The 27,925-nt window shown below is 38.4% G+C and overlaps 2 protein-coding genes and 1 long non-coding RNA gene across 3 annotated transcripts in view; 1 reads left to right on the top strand and 2 right to left on the bottom strand.

Annotated features, from left to right (window-relative positions):
• LOC308079717 (mixed lineage kinase domain-like protein) overlaps positions 1 to 27,925 on the top strand; it is a 106,283-nt gene that overhangs the window by 54,070 nt on the left and 24,288 nt on the right. The gene's annotated exons all lie outside the window — the stretch shown is intronic.
• LOC308079207 (prolactin-like) lies at positions 5,849 to 19,698 on the bottom strand (the record flags this gene model as incomplete). Its single annotated transcript, XM_080420584.1, is given in 4 exon segments — positions 5,849 to 6,049; positions 7,543 to 7,686; positions 7,688 to 7,729; positions 19,651 to 19,698. Coding segments are annotated over 4 exon segments (435 nt in total).
• Positions 23,253 to 26,879, bottom strand: LOC308079731. The gene is made up of 8 exons (XR_013932628.1): positions 26,768 to 26,879; positions 26,133 to 26,163; positions 25,179 to 25,261; positions 24,907 to 24,955; positions 24,663 to 24,709; positions 24,484 to 24,531; positions 24,057 to 24,157; positions 23,253 to 23,959 (listed from the first exon to the last, which is right to left on the bottom strand). It is a non-coding gene; the product is annotated as an uncharacterized lncRNA (long non-coding RNA).

Genomic DNA, 27,925 nt, shown 5'->3' on the forward strand with positions numbered 1-27,925 from the left:
TAACAGTTCCAGGTTAAGAAGCTTAATGGGTTAAGAATTGATGAACTTGAGTTATAAGGATATTTAGACGTGTTTAATATTATTATGAAGTAAATACTTGGCCAATTATTATTTTGATGATATACAATACCTTCATGTATAATATGATTTAAAGGCCATATTTGTGTTTCATATTTTATCTGGCATGATATTATAATTTGTTTCTTTGTGTCTTTGTCTAGAACCATGGCAATCATCATGAAACCCAATGTCGACACTATACATCATTATCCTGCTAAATAAACTGGATATTTTATTGCAACCTTTGTTTCCTGGTGGTTTGTGGCTCCAGTTTGAACTTTAACCCCACACACACACACACACACACACACACACACACACACTCTTGTGAGAGTTGAACAGAACTGGTGTGTCACTGCTGCCGTGATTTGCTTTGTCGTGATTTGCCACAGGCTTGTTCTTGGAAAAACAGATCAGCAGTTGAATACGAGGTCAAAGGGCATCAATGTGAAAACTTTATCAAAGTGACGAAGTGATTTTCTTTACAAGCCCTCAGTCGGCAGAGGAAAAAAGTTCACTACACCGGTCAGTGTTGCCAGATTTTGTGAGAAACAAGCAACCAGGTCTAGGAAAACAAGCCCCAAAGAAGCAACTATAGGTCACATGAACGCTTTAAACCCATAAACATCGGCTATTTGAAGATAGCCGATCTACAAGCTCACAACGAGCTTTTATTTTCTTCCTTTTCTCCTGTGTACGTAGTTGTTTGTATTCCTTGATGACATGTATTGTCTTAATATGCTACAGTATGCCATGCTGATGAATTGAATACATAAGGACCACAATGGGAACACGTCTACAGGACTTCTTTGTGTTATCCTTTTAGCCTAAACGTTTTACTGTACCTCTGTGTGATCTACATTTATGACTAATAAAGTATTTCTTGTAGTACCTCTAATAATAGTAATTAGTTACTTTGAGAACCGCTGAAGTCAGTGGTGGAAAAAAAATACTCAAATCTTTTACTTTAGTAAAAGTATCAATACTGCATTGTAGAAGTACTCTGTTACAAGTGAAAGTCCGGAATTAAAAATGTACTTGAGTAAAAGTACAAAGTATTGGTATCAAAATGTACTTAAAGAAGTAAAAGTAATAAAATATTTGAAAATAGCAGATCTACAAGCTCACACTGCGTCACGATGCGCCACGTTGTGAACTTGTAGATCGGCTATTTTCAAATAGCCTAGGTATAAAATAGGACTAAAGTGGTTAATATATGTTTTATAATGTAATAATTTATATCTGCAAAGTAACTAGTAACTAAAGTTTCCAAATAATTGTAGTGGAGTAAAAGTACAATGTTTGCCTCTGAGATGTAGTGGAGTAGAAGTAAAGACAATTGGAAATACTCCAGGAAAGTAAAAGTACCTCAAAATTGTACTTAAGTACAATACTTGAGTAAATGTACTTAGTTACTTTACACCTCTGGCTGCAGTACTGGGTTCAAATGGAGGTTGAGTGTGGTGGGTGACGATATATATATATATATATATATATATATATATATATATATATATATATATATATATATATATATATATAATATAAATGGAGGTTGATGGTGGTGGGTTTGACTATAAATGCAGCAGCAATTAAATTGCTGAGCTAAAAGTTTAGAAACAAAGGTTCTGCTCTGTTTTCCAGGTATAGATTATAATGATACTATTGATACTTAACATTGACATATTATATTTGTATCCACATTACACCTGGCATCCCTATTTTGGGCTTGTCATTATTATGGATGAAAATTGTATTTAAAAAAAAAGTGTGAGGGCTTGTCTGTTACTGGTTATCCAACATTATAAAAATGTTGCAAAAATAATAAATAATAATTGAATTTCATTAACTTTAAAGCTGGCGTCCCTATAGTTTGGGCGTTATATTGTCAAAAATAGTCAAATGTTTTCATAAGAATAACGAATATAGACTATCTACAAGCTCACAATGCGTTGTAGGCCTGTAGTTTGGCTATTTTTGCTGTTCGTCATACGAGAACTATATCGTTGCTGTCGGGCAGAAACCAGCTTTCTCCAATTTGGAGTGGTGCCAGCCACTCCTACACTTGACCGTGTGTGTGGGTCCGTCCGTCCGTCCGTTTGAGCACGGCCTCAACAGCTGCAGCTGATTGCAACACAAGGATGCAACCAGTTACACTAATTCAAAGGCACCACTCTCTTCACACTGGGTGTGATTTTTTTCAAATAAATATATATATTTTTATAAATTAGTGCTATTGAACACTCTTTACATCTCTGTGTGAACCAATTAAAAGTATTAAAAAGCACTTCTGACTAAACCTCCTAACTCCATTGGATCCTCAAACTGTCGTTCAAACCACCTAACTCCAATTTAGTTTTTTCCACATGTGAACACTATCGCGCAAGTGGTGGAAAAAGTACTCAAATGCTTTACTTAAGTAAAAGTATCAGTACTGCACCCTGCAAGATCCAGTAAGGTTCACAAGTCTTAGTAATGGAGTCCCAGTACCAGCCCAACCTATTGAAATCTGGGATATTTTGTTGGACGGAGGTTGTCTGATCCAATAGAAGCTGGTCTGAAGCAGGTTTTACATGCTGAATCAGTGCAGCTTGGGTGAGAGGAATGTTCGTGAGGGACTGAGAAAAGCCACTGTCAGGATTCATCTACTCTGCTGTATATGATGATGACCATACACTCCAATCTTTGGACATGGACATTGGAGTTGATCTTTTCAGGCTCCAAGGTGAGGGTGACCAGGGTTTCTTTGAGATACCTGTACTCCTTTTCCCATAGTCAGGGAAGGCTGATGTTGGTCAAATGGTACCAGGTCCCTTGAGAATCTTCCTCCCACCCAAGTGTCAGAACCTGGGAACCTTACTGGACCCATCTTGCAGATGCTAGTAAAGCGTGCGCTATCGTCCTCCTCTGTGGCTGCAAAAGTGTGTGTGTGTGTGTGTGTGTGTGTGTGTGTGTGTGTGTGTGTGTGTGTGTGTGTGTGTGTGTGTGTGTATCAGTTATTGCAGAGCTGTTCTGTTGTTGTAGTAGACAAATTCCTAGCAACCAGTTGTTGTTTAGCAATTAACTTTTCTGATTCTAATTTAAACATATTGTTCAAATTCCATACACCTTTGACTAGTATGATAGTGTTCAATGTATGCTGAGCAATGATGTGCATAGTGTACTGGCTGTTGCTGTATACTTTGGGTTCTATAGTCATATTATGTTTCAATAATAATAATTTGATCTCATTCCTACAACTACTGTATACACTCAATCTGGATGAAACGTTATGTTTGGTATAGTGGCCATATTTGTAATAAGAAAGTCAGAGTGATCTAGATGGATTCAATCATAAATATGAGTATTCCAATGTGTTTTTAATGCTCAAAAAGCATAAAGTAGACACCAAGTTTGCCAAAAATGAAAAAGATTAAGGTAAGTAAAACTAATTTTCTAAACTAATATTCCTTTGAAATATGTCAAGTAGAGGTCCAGCCACATCCAGTCATAAAGATACGCATTCCAACATGTTTCTAATTGTCAAAAAACATGATTTAGACACCAAGTTTGCATTTATAGCTCACCTGGTTCAAAAGTTGTAGCCAAAACCGTTTTTTAGCTGTTTTGTCATAACATTTCAAATTAGAAATATTACACTTTTCTATGTTTCCCTAAACATAAGTATTCTGAACATTTTGAGCACCTCAGTAAATCTGTAGCTCCAACGGTTTAGCAGATGTTGGAACCATGTTGGAAGTAGTGCACCGGTTATGGTCATTTTAAAAAGGGCGTGGTCATTTTCGGGTATTTCGTCCCCGATAGAGAATTAGTCAAAGTTCCTAAGTTGTTCCCTGGGGTCATATTAGCCAAGAACAGTTGAGATATTCTCTCCTAAATTAAGTGCCTACATATCTTAGCCAGGTCCTCTACTATTGGGAACCCATGCAGATTACAGCTGGTTTTCATTTAGTCCTGGGATACCAGATGAATGCATTTTACTAGTAACAGGGCCTTTGTTCAGAGCGACTGGCCTAAAGTATTATGAAAACCTTCCTTTCATCAGACATACATTGAGAAGTAAACTCCAGTCGAATAGTTAAATCACAGTTCATTTATTTTTTTGTTTATTCAATTCATGATTTTCCTTTCTGTCTTTTTTGTCTAAAGCACTTTGAATTACATACATTGTATGTATGAAAGGTACTATATAAATAAATATATTATCACATACATAATAATAATACAAGTGTACATTTTGACAGAGAGTCATCGAATGTCTTAAACATTGCAGATAGAATTCTCTCTCTCCTCTCTTTCATTCTACCTACTCAGTCAATCCATCCATCCATCCATCCATCCATCCCTCCATCCATCCTAGTGTTGATTTTGTCAGCAAATTTTGATTGTCTTTTGAATAAAATTCAATTTAGTTTGAGTCATATTTTAGTCATCTGAAATGTTTTAGTTTTCGTCTAGTTTTAGTCGACGAAATATCATAAGGTTATAGTCGACTAAATCTACAGTTGATTTAGTCGACTAAAATGTATTTTGGCTGTGCCTTGATGGCGTCGTAATCAGTGTTGGAAAAGTTACTCAAAACCAGTAATATATTACTTACTACATATTACTTGTTTAAAAAGTAATATCTTTACTTTACATATTACTCCCTGCCAAAAGTAACTAGTTACTTATTACTTTACTTTTTTTTCTCACCCCAGTAATTGCATCCTTTCTCCCAAAAGTCTGACTTTGCATTTTCAACATTAGCAGTTGTTTTTTTCTCTTTTCTGCAGCCTATATTGTAAAATCCTCATTGTTGATTTAACTCTAAAAAGTGTTCTGTACACATGACATGATGGGTCCATTTGGTTCCATTTGTACACTCATTTGAATTTAATTAACGCTAAGACTTTTACTGTGTATGAATTCATAACTTACAGACTAAATGAAAACCATTTGACTATGAATTGAATACTAAAGACCTCAATGGAAGGAAGGGCCTTTTAGACCATGTATTTTAAATGTGTGTGAACGATAATTCACACACAGACAAGTGCGCACCGTTTCCGTATCCACTCTAGAGTGTAGACTTAGACCGGATCAGCAGCCTGCAAAGCAACTCCATCCCATTCCCAACCAGTCTACCATTATATCAATGAACCAAAAACAACACAGGATCAAATAAACACACTCAAGCCCAGAGTACCACCAAGGCTCGTGAAAGTAATTAGTTACTTTACTAGTTACTGGAAAATAGTAATAATATTACTTTAAGTTACATATTACTTTAGTTACTTTCCAACACTGGTCGTAATGGCTGATTTTACACTTGGTTGCATGCGGAAAATAGCCGATCTACAAGCTCAAAACGCGTTGCGCTGCGAAGTGTTGTGAGCTTGTAGATCTGCTATTTTCAGAGCGCAACACCCGAGCGCAATTAAACCAAATGACTTGTCTTTTAGTTCTACTGGATCTCTTCTCCACTAGTTCCCTCATTAACATTTTAGTCTAGTTTTTATTTGTTGACGAAATATATTTGTTGTCAATATATTTAGTCTTAGTTTTAGTCATCATAGCTTTGTTTTTATTTAGTTTTTGTCAGTGAAAAAAGGTAGTCGACCAACATTTTTCGTCAGAGTTTTAGTCGACGAAATCAACACTGCATCCATCCATCCATCCATCCATCCATCCATCCATCCATCCATCCATCTGTTCATCCATTCATCCATCCATCCATCTGTTCATCCATTCATCCTTGTCTTTTGGGAGTGAGGGAGGGAGGGGGGGGGGGGGGTTCTCCTGGCTCTCAGCATCCGCGCTCGGGGACGATGCGACACTTGAGGATCTTCAGGTAGTTTTGTACCTTGTCCGAGTCACGGCGGAAGCAGTAGAGGAGGTCGTAGTCGCTCATGAGGCGCCACTCGCCGCTGTTCCACAAGGGGACCAGGGGGGCGCCGGGCGCCGCCAGGCCGTTCTCTGAGGTGCCAAGAATTCCCAGGTTCTGCATCTGTGGGAAAAGATAGTAATTGGTCATTTACACAGGGTAAGAAACACCAAAGCTGATTTGGCTTCCCCCTCCCTCATGTGACATTCTGTTTTGGGTTGTGCTTGGGTAGTGTTGATTTTGACGGCACATTTTGATTCAGTTTTAGTCATAGTCGTTTCAATCCAATTCCATTTAGTTTTAGTCATATTTTAGTCATCTGAAATGTTTTACCGTTAGACTAGTTTCAGTCGACTAAATATCATAAGATTATAGTCGACTAAATGAACTGTAGATTTAGTCGTAAAATGTATGTTGGCGGTGTCTTGATGGCGTCATAATGGCAGATTTTACACTCGGTTGCATGCTGAAAATAGCAGATCTTGTAGCAGAAAACTTGTAGATCTGCTATTTTCACCATGCACACCCTAGCGCAACCGAACATAAAATGACTTGTCTTTTAGTTCTACTGGATCTCTTCTCCACTAGATCCCTCACTAACATTTTAGTCTAGTTTTTATTTGTTAAGTGTTGATGAAATTGTCAGTATATTTAGTCTTAGTTTTAGTCATCATAGCTTAGTTTTTATTTAGTTTTTATTTAGTTTTCAGCAGTGAAAAAAGGTAGTCGACCAACATTTTTCGTCATAGTTTTAGTCGACGAAATCAACACTGGTACGTCCCCTGAAAGCCGATTCCGGCGGAAGCTGTCATCTGTTCGTAATGTCCGTTCACGAAAATATATCTTTAAAATATATCTTTCAAATATATCTTTAAAATATATCTTTAAAATATATCTTTAGATTTTCCATTTCTGATAAGCAGCCAGCTACGTATATATGCTTAAAATGTATGCAACTGCCAAGACGAAACGGAAGCAGGGGGAAGCGGGACATCCGCTCTCCTCCCCCGATCGTTTTCAGTGCTTCTGTTGTAGGCTACAGACTGTACGACGCGGGAGCATCTGAAAAGTGTGAGTCAACAGTCTGGCTCCAGTGACTACACTGTCAGCAGCAGAGAACAATACATCCTTCATGGGTTAGCAGTCCACTTAGACGTCATTTAGATACTACGTGATTTTACGCAAGTCTTCTCTTAACCCGTTGAGTGCCATAACCGTAGATCTACGGGAGATTTTTTTTCTTTTTTTATTCTTTTTTTCTCCACATGGGGCGCTCTAACGCAACTTTGGAATGATCCGCGGACCCTGTAAAATGGAATGGACGGATGTGAATCCAGTCCAAAAAACCTACCTCCCGTCCACTCCCATTATAGGATCTTGAGAAAAAAGCTCCATATTTCCATATCTTTTTACCGCGGTGAAAACGAGCCATTTTCGACGGGCGATCACTCTGCAATGGCGGATGGCGTTAGAAATTGTATTGTTCCAGTACTTAGTCGGGACCCGCCTCTACCATCGCGCACGCAGCCTTCTGGGTCTGGGTGCTCATCTGGGCGCGGTCTGGGCCCAGCCTATGCTAGGGTTCTGGCTACGCCACTGCTGTACAGCTTGAGTACCTTTTTGGCCACTTTCTCCACACCCCTGCGTAGCTCGTGCACCATGTCGCTCATCTCCAGGGCCTTGTCGGAGCTGAAGCTGTTGGAGTTGTGTTGGTGGGCCATGTTCTGGTGCAAGTGCCACAGAGGATCCTTCCATGCCAAAACCCAAAAGTAGCCGTAGAATAACCTCTGTCAGCTCTCCTCTCTGTGGGGAAGCCCATACAGAAAGTTTTTTTTTATAATGAATCCATCTCTATGGAAACTGTAAGTCAGTGATACTCAAACTCAGGCCCGCGGCACAATTTTTACTGGCCCGCCAATCAATCAACCTGTCTGTCATTTAATACCACTATAAATTGAGTACAAAGGACCACAATTGTATTATTATTGTCGCATTCCTAAGACAATAATTTGATGACCGGTAGCGGTTCCAGTAGGAGACACAAAGAGTCTCCTTTGTGTCTCCTACTGGAATCATCAAATTATTGGCTTAGGAATGCGACAAAAACAAAAAAAATATCCATGAATTCAAGTCTCCATGGGGTGACTAATTGATTTTTTTTGGGTGAACTATCCCTTTAACGTTGTCATTTTATCAACTGGCCCCTGGCCCCTTGCCAGTTTTTGTAACGTGGCCCTCAGGTTCAGCTATTTGAGTATCCCTGCTGTAAGTCATATATTACACGTTTGGGAACTTTAATGATCAATTATTGTTTGTGTTTGTCTTTGACTCATTCGCTTGACTCACTCCCCAGACCCTCTCAGTGACATGCTTTCCTCCGGTGATGTCGGCCAGGTTTGTTGGCACGCTAATCTTTTTTTTTATGCCATTGGTTCTCAAAGTGGGGTCCGGGGACCCCCAGGGGTCCTTGACGGAGTTCCATGGGGTCCCCAGCTGAATGATAGATTAGGAACTAGGGCTGTCAGTTGTACTGTAAAATGCCATTCGAATTTCAAATAAAAAATGTATTTCGGTTCTAGGGTTAAGGTTATACAGTACAACTAACATCGATGTGGTTAATCATGCAAGTTATGTCCACTAGACGGCGCCCCATCCAAACGCCAAAGCTATTTTTTCAACACAACAACACTGATGTCGCTTGCATGTAATAATGATAGGCAGGCACAAAATGTATAACGTTGGATACGTTGTATTTTATTGAGTACAGCACAGATTGCTATCTAATGCACTTCACTTGTGCACTCAGTAGACTCAATATGAAACGAGGAAGGAACAGTCTTTAACAGCAGGACAAGTCCAGTTTCTCTCTCTTCTTTTTTTTTAAACAATGAATAGGCTCCTATCATGACATGAACACATTGTGTTCATGTACACTGAACAGTCCCAATAAGTCCAGCAATGAAAGTGAAATAAGCCAACATAGCTACATTGCAACTGTAGTGTAAATCTGTTAAGTTATCTTGTCAACTTTGACCAAACAAAACCACTGTTCCAAACGAATAAAATAATATGAAAATAATAAAGTGCTCAGCGTTCAGCAGCATCAAATAAAAACAAAACAAAACAACAACATTGGCGAGACTTCAAGGTTGTTAGCCAAAAACACAAGGCGATCCACATTTTCTGGATCTAATGCAGAGCGTTTTATATTTACGATTATCCCGGTGGTGGAGAAAACCCTCTCTGCTCTAACCGAAGTACCCGGGATGCACAAATAGCGCCGTGCCAGCTGGGCAAGGTGGGTTCAGGTTCTGGAAAGTTCTGGTTCCAGCTCCGTAGTGGAAAAGGGGCATATGTCTGGTATGGGAATAATAGAGAAAAGCATGTTAAGGCACCAAAGGGTTCAGGGGGGGTTGGTATTTGTGTTAAATGTGACTTATTAAGTTCATATAAAATTAAAGTGATCAGTAAAGAGGTGGATGGAATTCTTGGTTTACATTTTATTAGCTTGAGTTCACAATATTGTTTTGTTGTTTTTTCATGCTACCTTCCCCCTGAGACATCCCCGTGGGGAAGAGATGCATCCGTTTTTTTTTGGTCATTTACTGAGTCACATGTATTTATATTCCGATGTGGATGCCATTTATGTTTGTGGTGATGTAAATGGTAGAACTGGTAACCTAGAGGACTATGTGAGGGAAATTGATGATGTGCCAATGAGAGTTGTTCTAGATGAGGGGGTAAATAAACACGGAGAATCATTGATAGAATTTCTTAAAGACTCCAAAATGTGTATTGTAAATGGCAGAATATGTCCACTAAATGACAACTACACCTCAGTATCTATAAAAGGAAAAGCAGTTGTAGATTATATAGCAACTCCTTATGAGTGTTTGAAAACATGTACATTGTTCAAAGTGATAACTTCTAATCAAATGGTAGAATTAACTGGTTGCATGCATCTCATTGGAGAACGTAGTAAAGTGCCTGACCATTCCCTGTTAGTAATGGATTTTACAGTAGGTTATGGAACTAAGATAGATGTAGATTTAGCGAGGGAAAGTGACCAACAATTTAAACCTTATAAAATAAGTGTAAGCAGAAAACTACCAAATGATTTTTTGTGTTCTAATATGAGATGCAAAGCATTGATAGACCTGGTGGATAGACAGCAGGCTTGTTTTACTACACAGGAGATGTTAGATAGTTGGTATGGTGATCTATGTAAATTAGTCCATGATGAAATGGGAAAATACTCCCAGGACAAGCCATATACTACTAAAACAAAGAGAATTAAGCAAAGCAAACCATACTGGAATAAAGAGTTGCAGGATCTGTGGTACTCTATGCATAGTTCAGAACGATTGTTTTTAAGATGTAAAGGAGCTATAGGGGACAGGCAGAAACTGTTAGATAATTTCAGACAATGTCAGCATGCATTTGATAAGAGATACCGTTTCTTTAAACGGAGATACCAAAGAGGTCAGCTATTGTATCTGGAAGAAATCCAATCATCAAGCCCCCAGCACTTCTGGAGTGAAATTAATAAGTTAGGACCAAGACGTAAAAAAATAATTCCAATGGAAGTATGGGGAGAAGGGGGAAATCTGATAAGAGAGGCTTCACAAGTGTTGTCTAAATGGGAAAAAGATTTTGCCACTCTATTTGAAAATGATGCAATAGGCTTTGATGATGATTTCTTTCAGGAAATGTGTCGATTAAAAAACAACTGGGAAAAAGAAATGCAAGAAGTAACATTTCAAAGTAATGGGGACCTTAATAGGGAGATTTCTATGGGGGAAGTGCTAAAGGTTATTGATAAAGCTAAAATAGGAAAAGCTACAGGTATAGAAGACCTACCAAATGAAATTCTAAAATCACCTAAGATTGCCCAAATTTTGTTTAATTTGTTTTACAATTGTTTTGAACACAGTAGAATACCATCAATATGGTCTAAGTCCATCATAAGCCCCATACCAAAATCACAGAAAAATGATCCTAGAGTTCCCCTTAATTATAGGGGAATTAGTTTCATGAGCACAGTTTATAAATTGTATTCATCTTTACTTAATGAGAGATTGATGGATTTTTTAGAGAAAGAACAGCTTCTGGTAGAGGAGCAGAATGGCTTTCGTAAAGCCAGGGCTTGTATTGACCACATTTATACAGTATGTGCCATAGTAAGAAATAGACTGAAGGTAAACAAATCAACATACGCGTGCTTTATTGACTTCCAAAAAGCTGATTTTGTCAATAGAGACCTTCTTGCCTATAGATTGATTAAGACTGGTGTAGATGGAACGTTTTATCAGGCAATTAGCTCACTTTATAGTGCACCACAAGCATGTGTAAAGGTAAATGATGCTTGTACCAACTGGTTTCCCACACAATCAGGAGTGAAACAGGGGGACGCTTTGTCCCCTACCTTGTTCGCTGTATTTATTAATGATTTAGCTAATCAAATCAAACCACTAAATTGTGTAGTCAAATATGGAAGTGAATATGTCAGCATTTTAATGTATGCTGACGACATTATCTTAATAGCAGAGACAGTTGACTTACAAAGAATGCTAACATGTGCAAGTAACTGGTGTAAAAAATGGAGACTTTTGATAAATGAAAAGAAAACTGAAATCATGCATTTTAAAAACCCTGCCATGCGCACAAGTGACTTCCAATTCCAATTTGGGGGATCAAAGTTGAATGATACAAAGTTCTATAAATATCTGGGCTTTTATTTGGATGAGCATATGCATTTTATAAAAGGAACCACTTTATTGACAGAATCAGCAAATAGAGCACTAGGAGGAGTCATAGCTAAAACAAAGATCCTGAGGGATATGGGTTTCTCTACCTACTCCAAACTATACCAGGCTTGTGTGTGTCCAGTGTTGGATTACGTAGCAGGAGTGTGGGGATTTAAACAATATCCTAAAAGTGAGGCTGTCCACAATAGAGCAATGCGGTACTTCTTGGGAGTACACAAATTTACGCCAACCCTGGCCATCATGGGAGATATGGGGTGGGAACCCAATGAGGTACGGTGGAGTGAGCACATGGTACGTTTGTGGAATAGAATACTGGGGCTGAACACCAATAGAATTGTAAGAAAGGTCTTCTAGTGGGACATTTTGATCAAGGGCGCATGGGCTACGGACATGTATGACATTCTTTTGAGAGCAGGGTATGAAGATCATTTTTATAATAAAGAAAAAGTAGAGACTATGGTAATAAAATAATCTATTTTTCAACAAATAAAGGACAGATGGGCTCTGGATATATGGTGTAAACCAAAGCTCCGTACTTATTGTGAGATAAAGCATGTCTATTGTCCAGAAAAATATGTATTGTATCATTTGTCAAAAAATAAACAAAGCCTATGTGCTCAAATCAGGGCTGGCATACTTGGTCTTCATATTGAGACGGGTAGATATGTAGGCACGGTTGAGGAGGATAGATTATGTGGTTTGTGTGATCTTAATGAAATTGAAAATGAAATGCATTTTGTTTTGTATTGTCCATTCTACAACTCTATCAGGCAGAGACTTTTTAATAAGGTAGATCCTAAATATGAACTTGTGTGGTTGGAGGATTCAGAGAAACTGAAATGTCTCTTTCAACATGATATTCTTTCATTTGCTTCATTTCTTGACAAGGCCTGGTCAATGAGGAGGAGAGCCATTTATATGTAAAATGGCATTGTCTTTTTTTGTTCTTATTTTGTTCATATAAGTACTATACGCATGTTTTTATTTAAGTGGTATGAGGAAGGACGTAATATGAACAGGAAGGACTGTTAATGGACTGTTAATGTCTTGTTTTCTTTTTGTGTAATGTGTCATATAATCCCATATGGGATGGGCCAAAATGGTGGCATGACACGAAAATAAAATTTCATTCATTCATTCATATAGCAGGTCATGCCAGGTAGGGTCACTACAACCACAATCTCATACTGTTGGCAGCTCCACTGGAGCGGTTAGGGGTTCAGTGCCTTGCTTAAGGGCAGGTCAACAGTGTTGAGAGGGAAGGGAGACAGTGTCGGTCATTCGCTACCTCACACAGATTGTTCCTGCTGGTCCGGAGGATTGAACTGGGAACCTTTTGGCTACTCTAACCTTTTTAGGCCACTGCTACCCTACATGTTTGTTGCTTAAAACTGTTGTGTGTTAAAGCTCTTTTCAACAAGTTGAAGCAATGTCACACTTGAGGTCAGAGCATGTGAGCGGAGTGGAGCGAGAGCGGAGCGGAGCGTGGAGCTGGTTTATAAAAAGGTTGGAGCGCTACTCGGAGCGAGGACCGCCTGCCGCTCCAAGCCGCTCCGGCGGGGGCCGCGCACCTAATGTTTGAGCATGCCCGGTCGCACGGACTCAGACACACAGACATCCAGCAGTGCACAGCGCACGTCCTTGATCAAGATTTCAAATTTCAACTTTTTTTTTACTGTTGAGCGGCCCGGTTTGAGCAGAGCATGGAGTGAGAGCAAAATCAACATGAGTGACGGGGAGCGGAGCGCACGGGGGGGGGGGGGGGGGTCAACATGAGTGAATAGCGAGCGTGAAACCAGCCCCCTGGAGCGCCGAGCGGCATTTCCACCCGCTCTGCTCACATGCTCTGCTTGAGGTCATACTGTTATACTGTATACAGCAGGGGTCTTCAACTGTTTTCAGGCCAAGGACCCCTTAGCTGAGAGAGAGATGAACCAGGGACCCCCACTATATACTGTATGAAATGATGTTGCAGATTGAATTTATTCATAGATTACATAGATAGCTTCATAGACTTGTTTGACAGCACTATCATCAGTGTTGAGTAAATTAACATTTGTTTTTGTTTATTTCAGACATTTAACCATTTAAACCCTCAATACTTAGTAAACTTGACCTTTGGCTCTGTACTTGGTTTGCTCCTTTTTCCCTCTACACACAGGGTTCAAGTCGTTAATGTAAAAAAAAAAGAAACTCTGAAGACCCCTGGTATACAGTATCAGCACAGCTGTGATTCCGTCATAGAAGATAATCAGTGCAGTGCTGATATACAACATGTGAAACATACTGTATGTAAATTATACAGGCGGGTGACACATTAAAGGAAAGACCAACAGTGATGTGTTACAGTAAATTGTTCCAGTGTTGTTATACTGTAGATCAGCACTCCTGAAATGTTCCTCTTGTTCAGTCAGATTACTCAACTTGAAGGTAACTTAGATTTAGAACTAAAGCATAGATTTGTAAATGTATTAAAACCCATTTAGACCTGAGGCTGATGCTAATAACGCCTTCTAAATCCTGACTTAAGTTTTTCAGAAAAACTTCTAACATTTATTCAAAAATTACAACAAATGTGTGTTGCTATATACTGTACATATCAAAAGGGTTCCTGTCCTGAGGGTAGAACAGAATGGATGTAGTGTCTAATGCAGTGGTTCTCAAACTTTTTCATGTCAAGGACCCCCAAATTGACACTCATTAGCCCGTGGACCCCCATTTGAAAAGATATGCCAGCTACGGACCCCCATAAGAGAAGCTTTTTACGGCTCTAGCAGTGATTCTCAACTATTTTAATTTCAAGGACCCCCAGTTTGATATGCATTAGGCTACGGACCCCCATTTAATGGCATTTATATCGCTGGGACCCCAATTTACATTGTAAAAACAATGTTAATTTAACTCTGAGAGTATAAAAATGTGTAGGTATAGTTACAAATAGGGGTTCCCGGTATAGTTACAAATAGGGGTACAAATAAATAGGGGTACAAATATGTAGTTATAGTTACAAATAGGGGTTCCTGTCCTAAATGGGTTAAAATAATGTGAAAATAAAACTGTAAGGAACATATTACTACTGCTGTTTGAAGACCTAAATGGTCAATGGACTCTGTGTCCACTGATTGTTTACTGACAATCCCCAGCCTTGGAGAAGATGTGTGAGCCTCGTGGTGTGTGGTGATAAATGTGTGTGTTCAGTCTAGGTTTTGAGGTTCTGGAGAAGATGGGTGAACCTGACGTAGTCGTGGTGTGTTGTGGAGGTGGAGGCCTGTTGGCTGGCGTTGCCGCAGCTATCAAACTGTCGTCATCAAACTGTCGTCATCAGACCAGGATCTATGGAGTAGAACCAGAAGGACGTACAATTACCATACATAATACTGCGCTCACTCAGTATATTTAGAATTATTATGCATTTGTTGATAAAGGTGTTGTGAGGGATTCGGATGATTTAATGTGTGGAAATGTTCTATTTTGATACAGCGTGCACCATGCACAGAAGCTTCATTGAGAATCAGCCAGTGGGTATGGACACCAAAAGCATCGCCTCAGGACTAGCACCACCTTTTGCAGGTACCCGTATTACCTCTGTCTGCAGTGGAAGTGATTGGTGAAGTACTTTATGTCTCTCTCTCTGTCTCTCTCAGAGACAATTAAAAAACCACACCTGTGATATCACAGGACTATGACTTTTTATGGTGTGGTGAGTCCAGCCATCTGCAAGAGGGTCGGTCTGTGTATCTGTCTGTGTTAATCTTGTAAACCGCTGGACCGATCAGTGCCAGATATCTTGTGCACAATGGCAGTAAGGCCACAGAAGTGCCTCCATTATTGTTTTTCACATAATGTTTTACACCTTTCACTTTATGATGGAAGTCAATGGGCCTGTGATCGCACTGAAACCTTGCCCAAATTTGACATCTATGATGTCATAGACGACTGACGTCATAGATGACTGATATCACACCATCCGCACTCATGAACAACGTTTAAAAGTCTTCAATAAGCCGCAGCAGCAATTAATGACAGACACATTTCAACCTGTTGGCCTTCGTCAGCATTTCACTGTGAAATGCTCAAAAGGTCACCGTGATATTGGAGAGATTTTCCAATTGGTCTTCAGAAACGGGCACATTTTCAGTGACGTCATCATTTGCAACTATTTTGTCACCATTGCTTAAATTGGGGTCCCAGCAATAGAAATGCCATTAAATGGGGGTCCGTAGCCTAATGCATGTCAAACTGGGGGTCCTTGAAATTAAAATGGTTAGAATCACTGCTAGAGCCGTATTATGGGGGTCCGTAGCTGGCATATCTTTTCAAATGGGGGTCTGCGGGCTAATAAGTGTCAATTTGGGGGTCCTTGACATGAAAAAGTTTGAGAACCCACTGCATTAGACACAACATCCATTCTGTTCTACCCTCAGCTTATTACTGTAGTATTGTTTTACACAATAATGGGAATGACTTGAATATTGTTGCCACCAGTAACCACCATCCACAGTGGACATGTACAGTATGTGAAGTCAATACTGAGCCCTGTTTTCTTGGATTTTATATTCATGTTGGCCTACCTCTGTCCTTTGAGTGTGCCTTTCTTTGTTTTAATTCTCTTATATTGCACCCACAACAAGTGTCATTTTAATTTATGCTCTTAATGCAAAGATTGACTGAATTAACATTTATGCTTTATGTTCATGTTAGAAGTTAAGAATACATTACTTTGTGTTTTAATTTGAAGGAGACTGTCAGACTGATGATTCACCTTTTTATTTTGAAACATTGTAAGAATGACAAACCGGAACACATTATACAGTAGACTGTACATTAGACATGACATCCATTCAGGCATTTGACAGACAGTATTCTATACATTAGACACAACATGCGTCCATCCATTGGGAACTGAATAGACCTCAATGAAGGTTTCCTCATTCACACAGTACACAATACATTAGACACGACATCCAGTCAGACAGGAGGCTATACATACATATATCCCTCTATCACAACTAACTCTAAAGGCCTTTGCAGACAGGGTGCGATTAGTCAATCAGTTTTTACCGCATGCGAATAGACGCACGAATCGCACTGGGTTCCATTGAAAAAAATAAACCGCATCGCTTCAGCCACTTGCCGCACGGCAAATTCGGAGCCGGTGTGCATGAGGTCATAGAGAACCATGTGTTCATTTAAAAAATGATATTGTCCGTTTTTTTCGTGCAAAAAATCGCACCCTGTCTGCAAAGGCCTTAAATGTAATGAGTTTAAATGTATGTACCAACAATGTGCACCTGTAAAACTGTCAAATATTAACAAAGTTCTGCTTCTTCTGAATGAGGAGAACCAATAAGCCATACAATGAACATTGTGTTCATGTTATTTGTTTTCGAGAACTAAACTGACTGTAATCATTGTGTAGAAGAATAAATCCCATGTGGAACTGTCTTAAAATAATAATTAGTGTTTATAAGTAGTGCTAATAGTGCTTCAGAGGGGGCATGCACATCAAATACATTTTCAATTTCCAGGAACATGTACAGTATATTAACTAAAGAACAGGGAACACTGTTGCGCCCTTCTTTGTCCTTTGGTTAGGGTTGGTCTCAAAAACAAAGGAAAACTGGCAGAAAAAGACTCGCTCACTGCATAAAAATGAAGGGAAATTCCTTAGACTTATATTTTATTTTATATAATGCTCGTGTGTTCGGTGCTCATAAGGAAGTGCTAAAAGAGCAGTATGAGCATTATAGCACTGACGAAGGTCCTAGGACTGAAACGTTTGCTTTTTTAAATCACTATGAGCACCGAGCACACTATGAGCATTATATTAAATAAAGTATATTTTCTTAAGTCTGTCTAAGAAGTTTTCCTTCATTTTTATGCAGTGAGTGAGTCTTTTTCTGCCAGTTTTCCAGTATATTCACTATAAATGTTGAGATAGAGCAGTGGTCCTTAAAGTGGGGTTCAGGGATCCTTAGGGTTCTTTGAGGGGGGTCCAAATGGATCCTTGCATCTCCTAAACCTGAGAATACATATCATGTGACCAAGTTTGGTTACATCTGTACATTCTCAGAGTTATGGGGGTCCTTGAAATTAAAAAATGTGAGAACCATGGTGTAGAGAGGAACATGCCCGCAGTATCAACATTTAACCTCTGAATAAAATACATTTGCCTCTTTATTCTTTGTTCTTGTCCAATGTGTGAAGAGAAAAACAACTCAACCAAATACAATAGATGAAAAACATACATAACATGTATCCCCCCCTCAAACTGTATGTGTGTGTGTCCAGCATTTTATTTTGCATTGACAGCAGAACTGATTGAATTCATAATGATTTTCTGTATGACATAAATTTCAACAGTAGCTACAAAGTTGCACACCGTATGCGAGAGATTCATTGCAAGAGATTGGACATGATTCACGTTGACACTTTGTAGCCTGTAATTTGTTAACAGATTATGTCATTGTGACACACAAAAGACAAGAATATGATAAATAATCACGTAATTCCACAGTCCACACCCTCTTCTTCTGAAGAACCTGTAGAATGCGTTTCACTTTGCAGGTTGCAGATCCGCTCTGGGTCTACAGCAGATATTGCAGCATATACGGAAACATTGAGTACATGTACATCAGTGGGATCAATACCATTTTCTGGGTTTCTGATCCAAACAGGGATGACATAGCTTCCACTACCACCATCAAAAGGATAACGTGAAACTGGATAGGTCACACCCTTATAGGAACTAGACACATGAAATCTAGTGTGGTTATGTACGCGGATGACTCAACCATGTACAGTACAGCATCTACAGTAGGTGAGTTAAATGATATACTCAATGCTGAAATTAAATCAGTAGCGGATTGGGTCGGCGAGAACAAATTAGCACTGAATATTGCTAAAACCAAATGCATGGTGTTTGGATCTAGACATATATTGAAAAGTGTGCCTATCACTTGCCGGGAAGCCAGTGGAACAGGTGAAGGAGGCTAAACTGCTTGGAATTGTATTAGATCCTAAACTAAATTGGACAAAGCAAATTGATAATATAGTAACTAAAATGGGAAGGAGCATCGCTATAACCAGGAAATGTTCCAAGTATATTACATTAAAAACTCTGAAAGTAGTAACTCAAGCTTTAGTCTTGTCACACCTTGAGTACTGCCCAGTTGTTTGGTCATCCGCTACAAAGAAAGACATACAGAAATTGCAAACAGCTCAAAACAAAGCTGCCAGATTAGCTCTCCAGTGCTCCAAGCGCACACGTGTAGTAGAAATGCACAGAAATCTATCATGGCTTACTGTTTTAACTGACCAAAACCCCCTGTATTTCTTTGACCAGGTAGGATACAGAAGAGATGAACATACCCATATGACTAGACAAGCCAGTTCAGGTAACACTTAAACCAAGAACAGATCTTCTCAAAACTTCTACTATCTATAGAGCTGTAATAGGATGGAACTCATTGCCTAAGTACATAATTAATACAAACACAAAATTCATCTTTAAGAAAAAGTTAAAAGAACACCTGATGAAAACATGCCTGTACTAATCTCCAGAAAGACAAAGTTTAATGTGTAATAAGTGATTCAGTTATAGTTTTAATTGTACTACTTGATTGTACTTTTTGTTTTTTATTTTCTATTTTTATCTAGATTACAGTGATTGTAAAGTTGATGTAAGGAATGTCTCTGTTAAAATGTTTGTCTGTGTCGGACCCCAGGAAGACTAGCTTTTGTCATGGCAAAAGCTAATGGGGATCCTAATAAACAATAAACAATAAACAAATAACATCATGTCCTTGTCCTGAATACAAATTGTCGCTTTATAGCCACATAATATTCACATTCTGTGTGACTCAAGTCTGCAAAATATGCACATAAGATATGTAAAAAAGAATGGGCTGATTGCCATGCCACTTGTATTCATACTCCCAGGGAACATTGACTGACCGCACGACCGCTTTCCTCTAGCGCCAGCCTTATGCGCCAAATCTCCATGTTTTCTGTGATTTAAACACACTTAAGCTTTTTAATCATGGCACTTTACTTCACTGTGAAGCTTTTAATGCCTTTTTATACCTTATAAAAGCACTTTGAATTGCCTGTGTTCTATACAAATAAACTTGCCTTTCGTGTGTAAAAACGTACAGTTTTTCTGTAAATGAGCATGGCATTAATGTTTCCAGCTTCAAGGACTGCTAGAGCAACCCATTCATTAAATTGTAACTAGAAAATGACTTCAGCCAGCCATAGACATAGCTCTGTTGTCTGGCTCTGATACCAACACTACTCAGTGCTTGCAGGGAATCAATAGACCCCTTAACAGACGACGTCACACTGATAAGAACCAGTATGCACGCGCAGGCCGGCACCAAATGAAACCCATTCTGTCAGGTCTCGCTAGGACGCGCCTCACTAGCCAACACACAAGAGGAGGTTGAATGAACTGAAACCAGCGAAACCCCGAAACAATATGGAATTGATTGCATGAAACAATCATCTATGCGCGTGCAGTCTCAATGTTGGTAAACAAATAGTCCTCTGCTGGAGAGATGGGGATGTTGCACTAAATACGCCTGATTTCCAAGCATCTTCCAGTGTGACTGAAGGTTAGACCGTCTAAAATATAAACCAGAAAAGTTCTGCATCTCCAGGACTTTAGACATTTGAACACAGACTCATTTAGACACATTACCCTATTCAACAGAAGACATGGCATAGGGTCTATCAGGTAAACATCAAACCTAGCATCTGTCTCTAAACTATCTAAGAAGCCTAATGTTGTGGTCAAGAAAGCAGTAGGCTATATGTCTATACATACAGTAACATACATAGCATACTGTATGTATGTCTATCTACATACAGTAACATACATAGCATACTGTATGTCTATCTACATACATTAACATACATAGCATACTGTATGTCTATCTACATACAGTAACATACATAGCATACTGTATGTCTATCTACATACAGTAACATACATAGCATACTGTATGTCTATCTACATACAGTAACATACATAGCATACTGTATGTCTATCTACATACAGTAACATACATAGCATATGTCAACAAATAACCAAGTTATGTGAAGTGAGTGCTGGGGGGGGGTGCGGGGGGGAAGGTAGCCCCATCTGTGACCTAACCCATCGCTGTAGCACTGTTGATTTTGACAGCAAATTTTGATTTAGTTTTAGTCATAGTCTTTTGAATAGAATTCTGTTTAGTTTGAGTCATATTGTAGTCACCTGAAATGTTTACTTTTAGTCTAGTTATAGTCGACTAAATCTACAGTTGATTTAGTCGACTAAATTGTATGTTGGCGGTGCCTTGATGGCGTCATAATGAAAATAGCCGATCTACAAGCTCATTGTCTTTCAGTTCTACTGGATCTCTTCTCCACTAGTCCTTCCCTAACATTTTAGTCTAGTTTTTATTTGTTGACAAAATTATCAATATATTTCGTCATAGTTTTAGTCATCACAGCTTAGTTTATATTTAGTTTTTTTGTAGTCAGTGAAAAACGGTAGTCGACCAACATTTTTCGTCATAGTTTTAGTTGATGAAATCAACACTGCGCTGTAGCTGGAGTCTGGAGCTACAGTGATGGGAGAGCTCACAGACCCCCATCTGTGACCTGAGATAGATGGGGGCAGAGGCAGCATTTCAGAAAAAAATAGAAGGTGGCAAAAAAAAAGTAAACACTTAAGCCCTACGTTTAACCAGTTTAAACCCCATGCATGTACTTTGTTGACCGGAGTCCCCCATGAGTTTATACTACTGTCTAAATCAGACAGATCTGCAAAACATAATGATGGGGAAAATATTTATAAAGGCACAGAATTTGAGGTTAATGAGACACACCCCCAAATGTTGCCTCTGTATGGATATCTGTGGTACAAGGTGCACTAATGATGAAATCAGCTGTGGTAGTATGAATCCCAGAATACACTTGGATGTCCATGGCACATAGTTTCATGTAGGTCAGTGGCTATAGAGGGATGCCTATTAGAGAACATGCAGTTATTAATAGACCAGCAGAGGCTACGGCTGAATACACCTGCATGGACCACCTTAAACCACACCAAACACATGTAAACTTGCTGATATGTGTCCTACGCACGCGCACACACACACACACACACACACACACACACACACACACACACACACACACACACACACACAGACAAACAAACAGGCTACTGTTGGTCTTAACTTTCCCACTGAGCATTTTTCGGTCTATTAGCCGTTTAAATGACGTCTAAACGTCACCTAGCCGTCTAGGCTAAATCCGGTTTATGAGTGGTCTAGAATTGAAAGTTTTTTCAACGTCTAAACCTAGCCTAGACGTTGTTTCAACGTCTTTTGGACGGCTAGATATAAATATATAACCGTTCAAATGACGTTGAAAGAACGTCTAGGCTTAGCCTAGACGTTGAAAAAACTTTCATTTTTAGACCACTCATAAACCGGATTTAGCCTAGACGTTATTTAGACGTCTAATAGCCCGAAAAATGCTCAGTGGGTTAAACCCTATTATAGACTATATACGTTGTTTAGACGTCATGTAAACGTCTATTTAATAAGGATATTAATATACTTATAATTAAATCATGTTTAAATAACATCTAAACAACTTGTAGGCATTATATACCTTTAAGATATATCAAATTATTCACACGAAACCTATATTAATGCATTTAAATGCCTCAATTTTAATGCAGATCCAGGTTCTCTACAAAAAAAATACCTGATGGACCAAATTTAACCCGTTTTGCTTACCTTTGTAGAAGTGTAGTCCCATGTTCTGATAATTTGTTTACATTATGTTGTTATCTTTCAGGATCTTTTAAATATGTTGCAGTGTGACACTAATGTCATGCTACTCTTTATTGTACCACTGGATAAAAACTTTTTTCTTAATGTTAACATTGATCTACTCTGAACATAACTATCCTTCAACTGTAATTTCAATCACAATACATATTTCAACAAAAAAAATACCAAAGCTTGTACAATCGGTCTTTAATTTCTGCACCTCTTAATGCTTTAAGCCATTAACACCTGTCATGTTAGATTTTAAACACTTTAACACATCTTATACTTGAGCTATTCAAAAATAGCAGATCTACAAGCTCATAACACGGCACTCGGCGCTAGTCGATCTGCTATATTTTTGTTTTAACAATATTGAACATTTTTGCAAATCTTTGAATGTATGTTTTACCTCAAATCTTTGCTTTGCCTAGATATATATATATATATATATATATATATATATATATATATATACACACACACACACACACACACACACACACACACACACACACACACACACACACATACATACATACATACATATATATATATACATATATATATATATATATATATATATATATATATATATATATATATACATACACACACACATACACAAAGATTTGCACAAAAAAAAATTTACTCTCCAAAAAATAGAAGATCTACAAGCTGTTAGCGCGGCACCGAGTTCCGCGCTATGAGCTTGTATATCCAGGGTCCCCACACATTTTTAGCAATGAATTTCCAAAACTTTTCCAGAATATTTAGCCCAATTTCCAGGCCTATATAACAATCATTCAGCGCAATAATGTGTCTCTTACTCCTATGTACAATGCCCAAAGATAGGCAGTGTAGCAAAAATAAAGCATAGAATGGTACAATTCCATTCAAATTTCGTGCAAAATTAGGGCAACACAATTGAGACATACATTAGGCTGCCATCACACAGCCCGTTTGGCGAAAAACTACTTATGTTACATATTTCGTGTAATGTTATACATGTTTATGAAAATGTTTTGTGTTAACAAAATCAATAGCCAAAAACAATGCATAGCCAAATATTTTTTCCAGGACCCTTGATAAATTCCAGGACCTTAGATCAATTCCAAACCTTTTCCAGTACTGGATTTTTTAAATTTCTATTCCAAAATATTTCCAGGAATTTCCTGTATATCTGCTATTTTCTGAATAGCCAAAGAAATCTTAAGTGACACAGATGCGTTCCCTATCTTAATGGGATAAACAACCATAAAAGACAAGTTTTAACAAAATGTTTTGACCAAATAATAACATTGATTTGCTTCAAGGCGTTGCCCTCTTCTTGTATCCCCCTCCACCACTTCTACCAGGCGCCTGCTTGAAGTGGTCAGAGATGGCAGCGCTCACCAGGTTCTCCATTGTCTCTCTGAATGTCTTCTGAACGGCTTCTGCAGTCAAAACAATGACATATAACTCTCATACACACACGTGTACAACTTGAATAAGCAATCAACAAATAACTAGCACTGACAAAGTTATTTTTACCATTGATGACAGAAAGATAGAAGGTAGTGCTTTTGAAAGCTCTCTCCTGCTGTCCGGCACCATGCTAGTAGAAATTAGTCATCAGGCCATTGGTGAAAAGTCTGAAACAAAAGGAAAATGAGAAGCTAAATCGTCAATGGCATACTATGCCAACAATAATGTTGATATGAAACAGAAATAATAAATAATACACTAACACAGTGGGAAATGATAAATAATACTTCCATTCTTACTTTTCTCCGACATGGGAAACTGAAATAAAGAAACCTTGTGACAGTCTGCCTGTGCTTTAGGATGTGAGGCTATACTTTGGCAGGTGCAGATCTTAATAAACAACATTACTTGTTTTACAAGTTCAACATCATCATCCCTACCCAATTACATCTTTGCCACAGTAAGATGACTTCCAAACTTTATAAAAAGGTACCTTTTGGAATCCTGTGAATGTTTCTCCTCCGAGTTCTGATAAGATTTCCTGTTGGTGAAAGACAAGGCAATTACATGTCATACTTGCTACTTACTGTTGGGGGGAGAAAAGAAAATTAAACATCTTACTTGCACCATTGCAACCTATTTTGCTCACTGCTACAGTCAATTTAAATTTACCTTGTGGTGTTATTTCTTCATTGGGGCTGGAGTAAGGCTTCTATTCACTGTTGGGGGTAAAGGAAATAAATTAGACATAGTCACCGTTATGATCACTCCTAGACTCAAAATCTACCTTGTGTAGGTAGTCCTTGCTCCATTTCATCTTGGAGTAAGGCTAAGATTCTCTGTTTGGTGGGGGTACTTACTCATCTCACTTACAAACTCACCATTTATATCACTGGAAAACTCAAATAAATTGTACCTTGTGGTTGTGGAGTCCTGGCACTGCTTTGGCATACGCCTATGATACACTGTTGGGGAGAAAACAAAGTAAATTACATGTCATAATTACACCATCACTATTGTGCTCACAGCTATAGCAAATCAAATTCTACATTGTGTAGTCCTGACTCTTGCTTGGACTGGACTGAAGCCACAATTCACTGTTAGGGGTGGAAGACAGTGAAATTACATATCCAACATAATGTTTTCAATGTCATCTCCAAATATCTCCACTTAGCCATCTACACATACCTACATATATGTACATATCTACACATAGATCTGTGTCCTCAGTCCATTCAGGGCAGCTTGAGCAAGCAGTGTATTGCTGTGATCTGTTTGAAAACAATGACATTATTAATTTCACAGCTTGTCTCAGCCCCATATAGCAGTACTGACTCCACTGTAAATGGATCCACAACAGCACTGTTCCTCCGTAGCCTGGCCAAAACAAAATCTAGGTGGCTTCTGCAATGAACATATAAACGAATTAATTAATTCTAAGATTGGGAGTATCAATAGCAGAGGTTATGTAATCTAGAGTGTACACTGTACAGCTTAAAATTAAATAATACATTTTTAGCCCTGACAATTACTGCAACATCACCCGTTTTAAATACAGTTGTTGATGTAATGGTGATGTCTTTTTGAACTTCCTTTCCCTTGTTGACATCCTCCATTCAAATTAAAGTGTGTCATAGGTGAGTAAAGAGTCCAACAACACTGGAATGACTCTTAACTAGTGTTGCGATTATTAGAAACATGCATTTCTACAGGATATAAGACATTTTAGTTTGTAAGTCATGTCATTCAATTGAATGTACAAGTGGCCAATACAAAGCATAAGAGCTCCATTCTGATTGTTACTGTGAGCACATTAACTTTGTAGGAATTTGCTACATCTCAACATATGTGATACGAGAGGCTCCTGGTAACTATAATAGCAGTTAAATTCAAATGTACAATTTTGCTGAACTACCAAGGAGACATAACATGTTTGTTGTAAACACCTTTGTGGTGTTTACAGCCTATTGCTAGTAAGACCTGGTGTTGAGGTGTGGATAGGGGCTGTCAACGTGGTATTCTGTGGGCAGTGTGTATAGTTTAAAAACAATCTGTAGAGTTTAGTTGTATAACTATCTAAACATTGGCACAACATCCACCACAGGACATGACAGCGTGGTTACATAATATAGCCAAACTCACATGTTTCCATTACCCTTTGCCATTTGTGTTCCTGAAACAAGATTGACAAAAAAAGACATTTTTATGGCCTAATATATCACATGTAGTCCTCACAAGAGGTGATAGCATTAACATTGGATATCACCAGTAGTGACAAGTAGTCTACACATTCTCTGAAATTAATTTGTTGTTTTGGTGTCACTTTAAACAGAAGAGATCTATAAATACACGTACAGTCACTTTGTTCCAATTAAAAATAGTTAAAAAGAGTAAATAAACTAAACATTTCACAACATCTTCAACATGTTGGTACATGTTAGCCTGCACATTGTTAAAGAACAATAATTTATTACACTGTACCATATTCAACAAGGTTCACTCCAATTGGAACAAAATAAAAGATTATACACAATTTATGTTCCGTGGTTTTACTCCTTGCAGTAAAGTAGTGGATCTACAAGCTCACACCGTGATGCAGATGCAAAGCGTTGAGCTTGTAAATCGACGTTCTTCACGGACTGCTAAAGTTAGCTGCTGGCTTTATGCATCTAGCAGCTTAGCTAGCTAGCTGCAGCAGCTAGCAGCTTCCTTTAGAAGTTATAAGCTTGCAAGCGGCTTAAGAAAAGTTTTAAAATCAATAAGCAAAGAACACTCACCTCTATAGTCGTATTGCCATTTAAATAATTAAACTTCATGGTGATGAACATCGTGATAACTCGCATGAAATGTATCTATTTGTGAGTGTTTACTGTTTGTCGTCCGCAACCGGAACCACTAATGTTGCCATGTCTCGTGAGAAAATCAGAAAACCAACCTCCGAAACCAATCTGCGGTTTACTGTTGCTGTGAAGCCCAGTGTTGCCAAGTCTCGTGAGAGAAATAAGCAAACCGAACTACAAAGACAATCTGCGGTTTACTGTGGAAAGTCTGGTGACGAGAGGTTAGCGGTTTACTGCTTGGCTTTCACTCGTTCCTCAGTATTTTATATTAGCCTATCACCAATACTGCAAACTGCCGTTATTTTTTATATTTATGCATTTAAAAAAAAATATTTGCATATATCACCATTAATGCAAACTGCATTATTTCGCTATAATAGTGAGATTTAATAATTTCTATTGTTAGCATCCTAAAATAAACGATTTCAAACAACATGAAATTAAGTAAATGTCATGGTTTAAAACTGGTCTAAATGTAGACGTTGATATATGGTTTTGATTTAAACGTCTAAATCTAGGCTAAATTCAAACTATACTGTATATTGATAAATGCTATTCAAATTATTTTAGTCCAATATTTGGAGATCAGTTGTGCAGCTTACAGTTGTTTTTTTTAATCAAAGTTTATGGAATAATGGATTAAATTCAATCGTCTAGATTCGGTCTATAATACGACCGAATCTAGACCGGTGAAATGAGGTCTAAACAAAAACCAGACGTCTAAAAAACGACTATGGCTCACTGGGTTGTCACTGGACATTAACTGTGGACAGTGATAGATCTACAGCAGGCTATAATATGTTGCTCCAGGACTGTACCTGCTGTTCCTGTTTTGTCTTTTATTTATATGAGCACCAGCTATCATTCACCAGTGTAAACACACTACACACTGTAAAAGATCCATGAGTCCCTTAGGAATATAGCCTACCCCACAGAGCATTACATTTTGCTGTGTGCTATGAGTTTCCAGGGGGTTTGAGGAAAAGGAGATGCTGCATCTCAAGGGGCTCATCCTCTGGTGAAACGTTAAAATAAATACATGAGTATGTGCATGATGAGTTCTGTTCTGTGGATCATCATTGTCCTGTTGATCCT

This window comes from Gymnoscopelus braueri (assembly GCF_963280865.1).
Source record: "Gymnoscopelus braueri genome assembly, chromosome: 23".
Lineage (NCBI taxonomy): Eukaryota > Metazoa > Chordata > Actinopteri > Myctophiformes > Myctophidae > Gymnoscopelus > Gymnoscopelus braueri.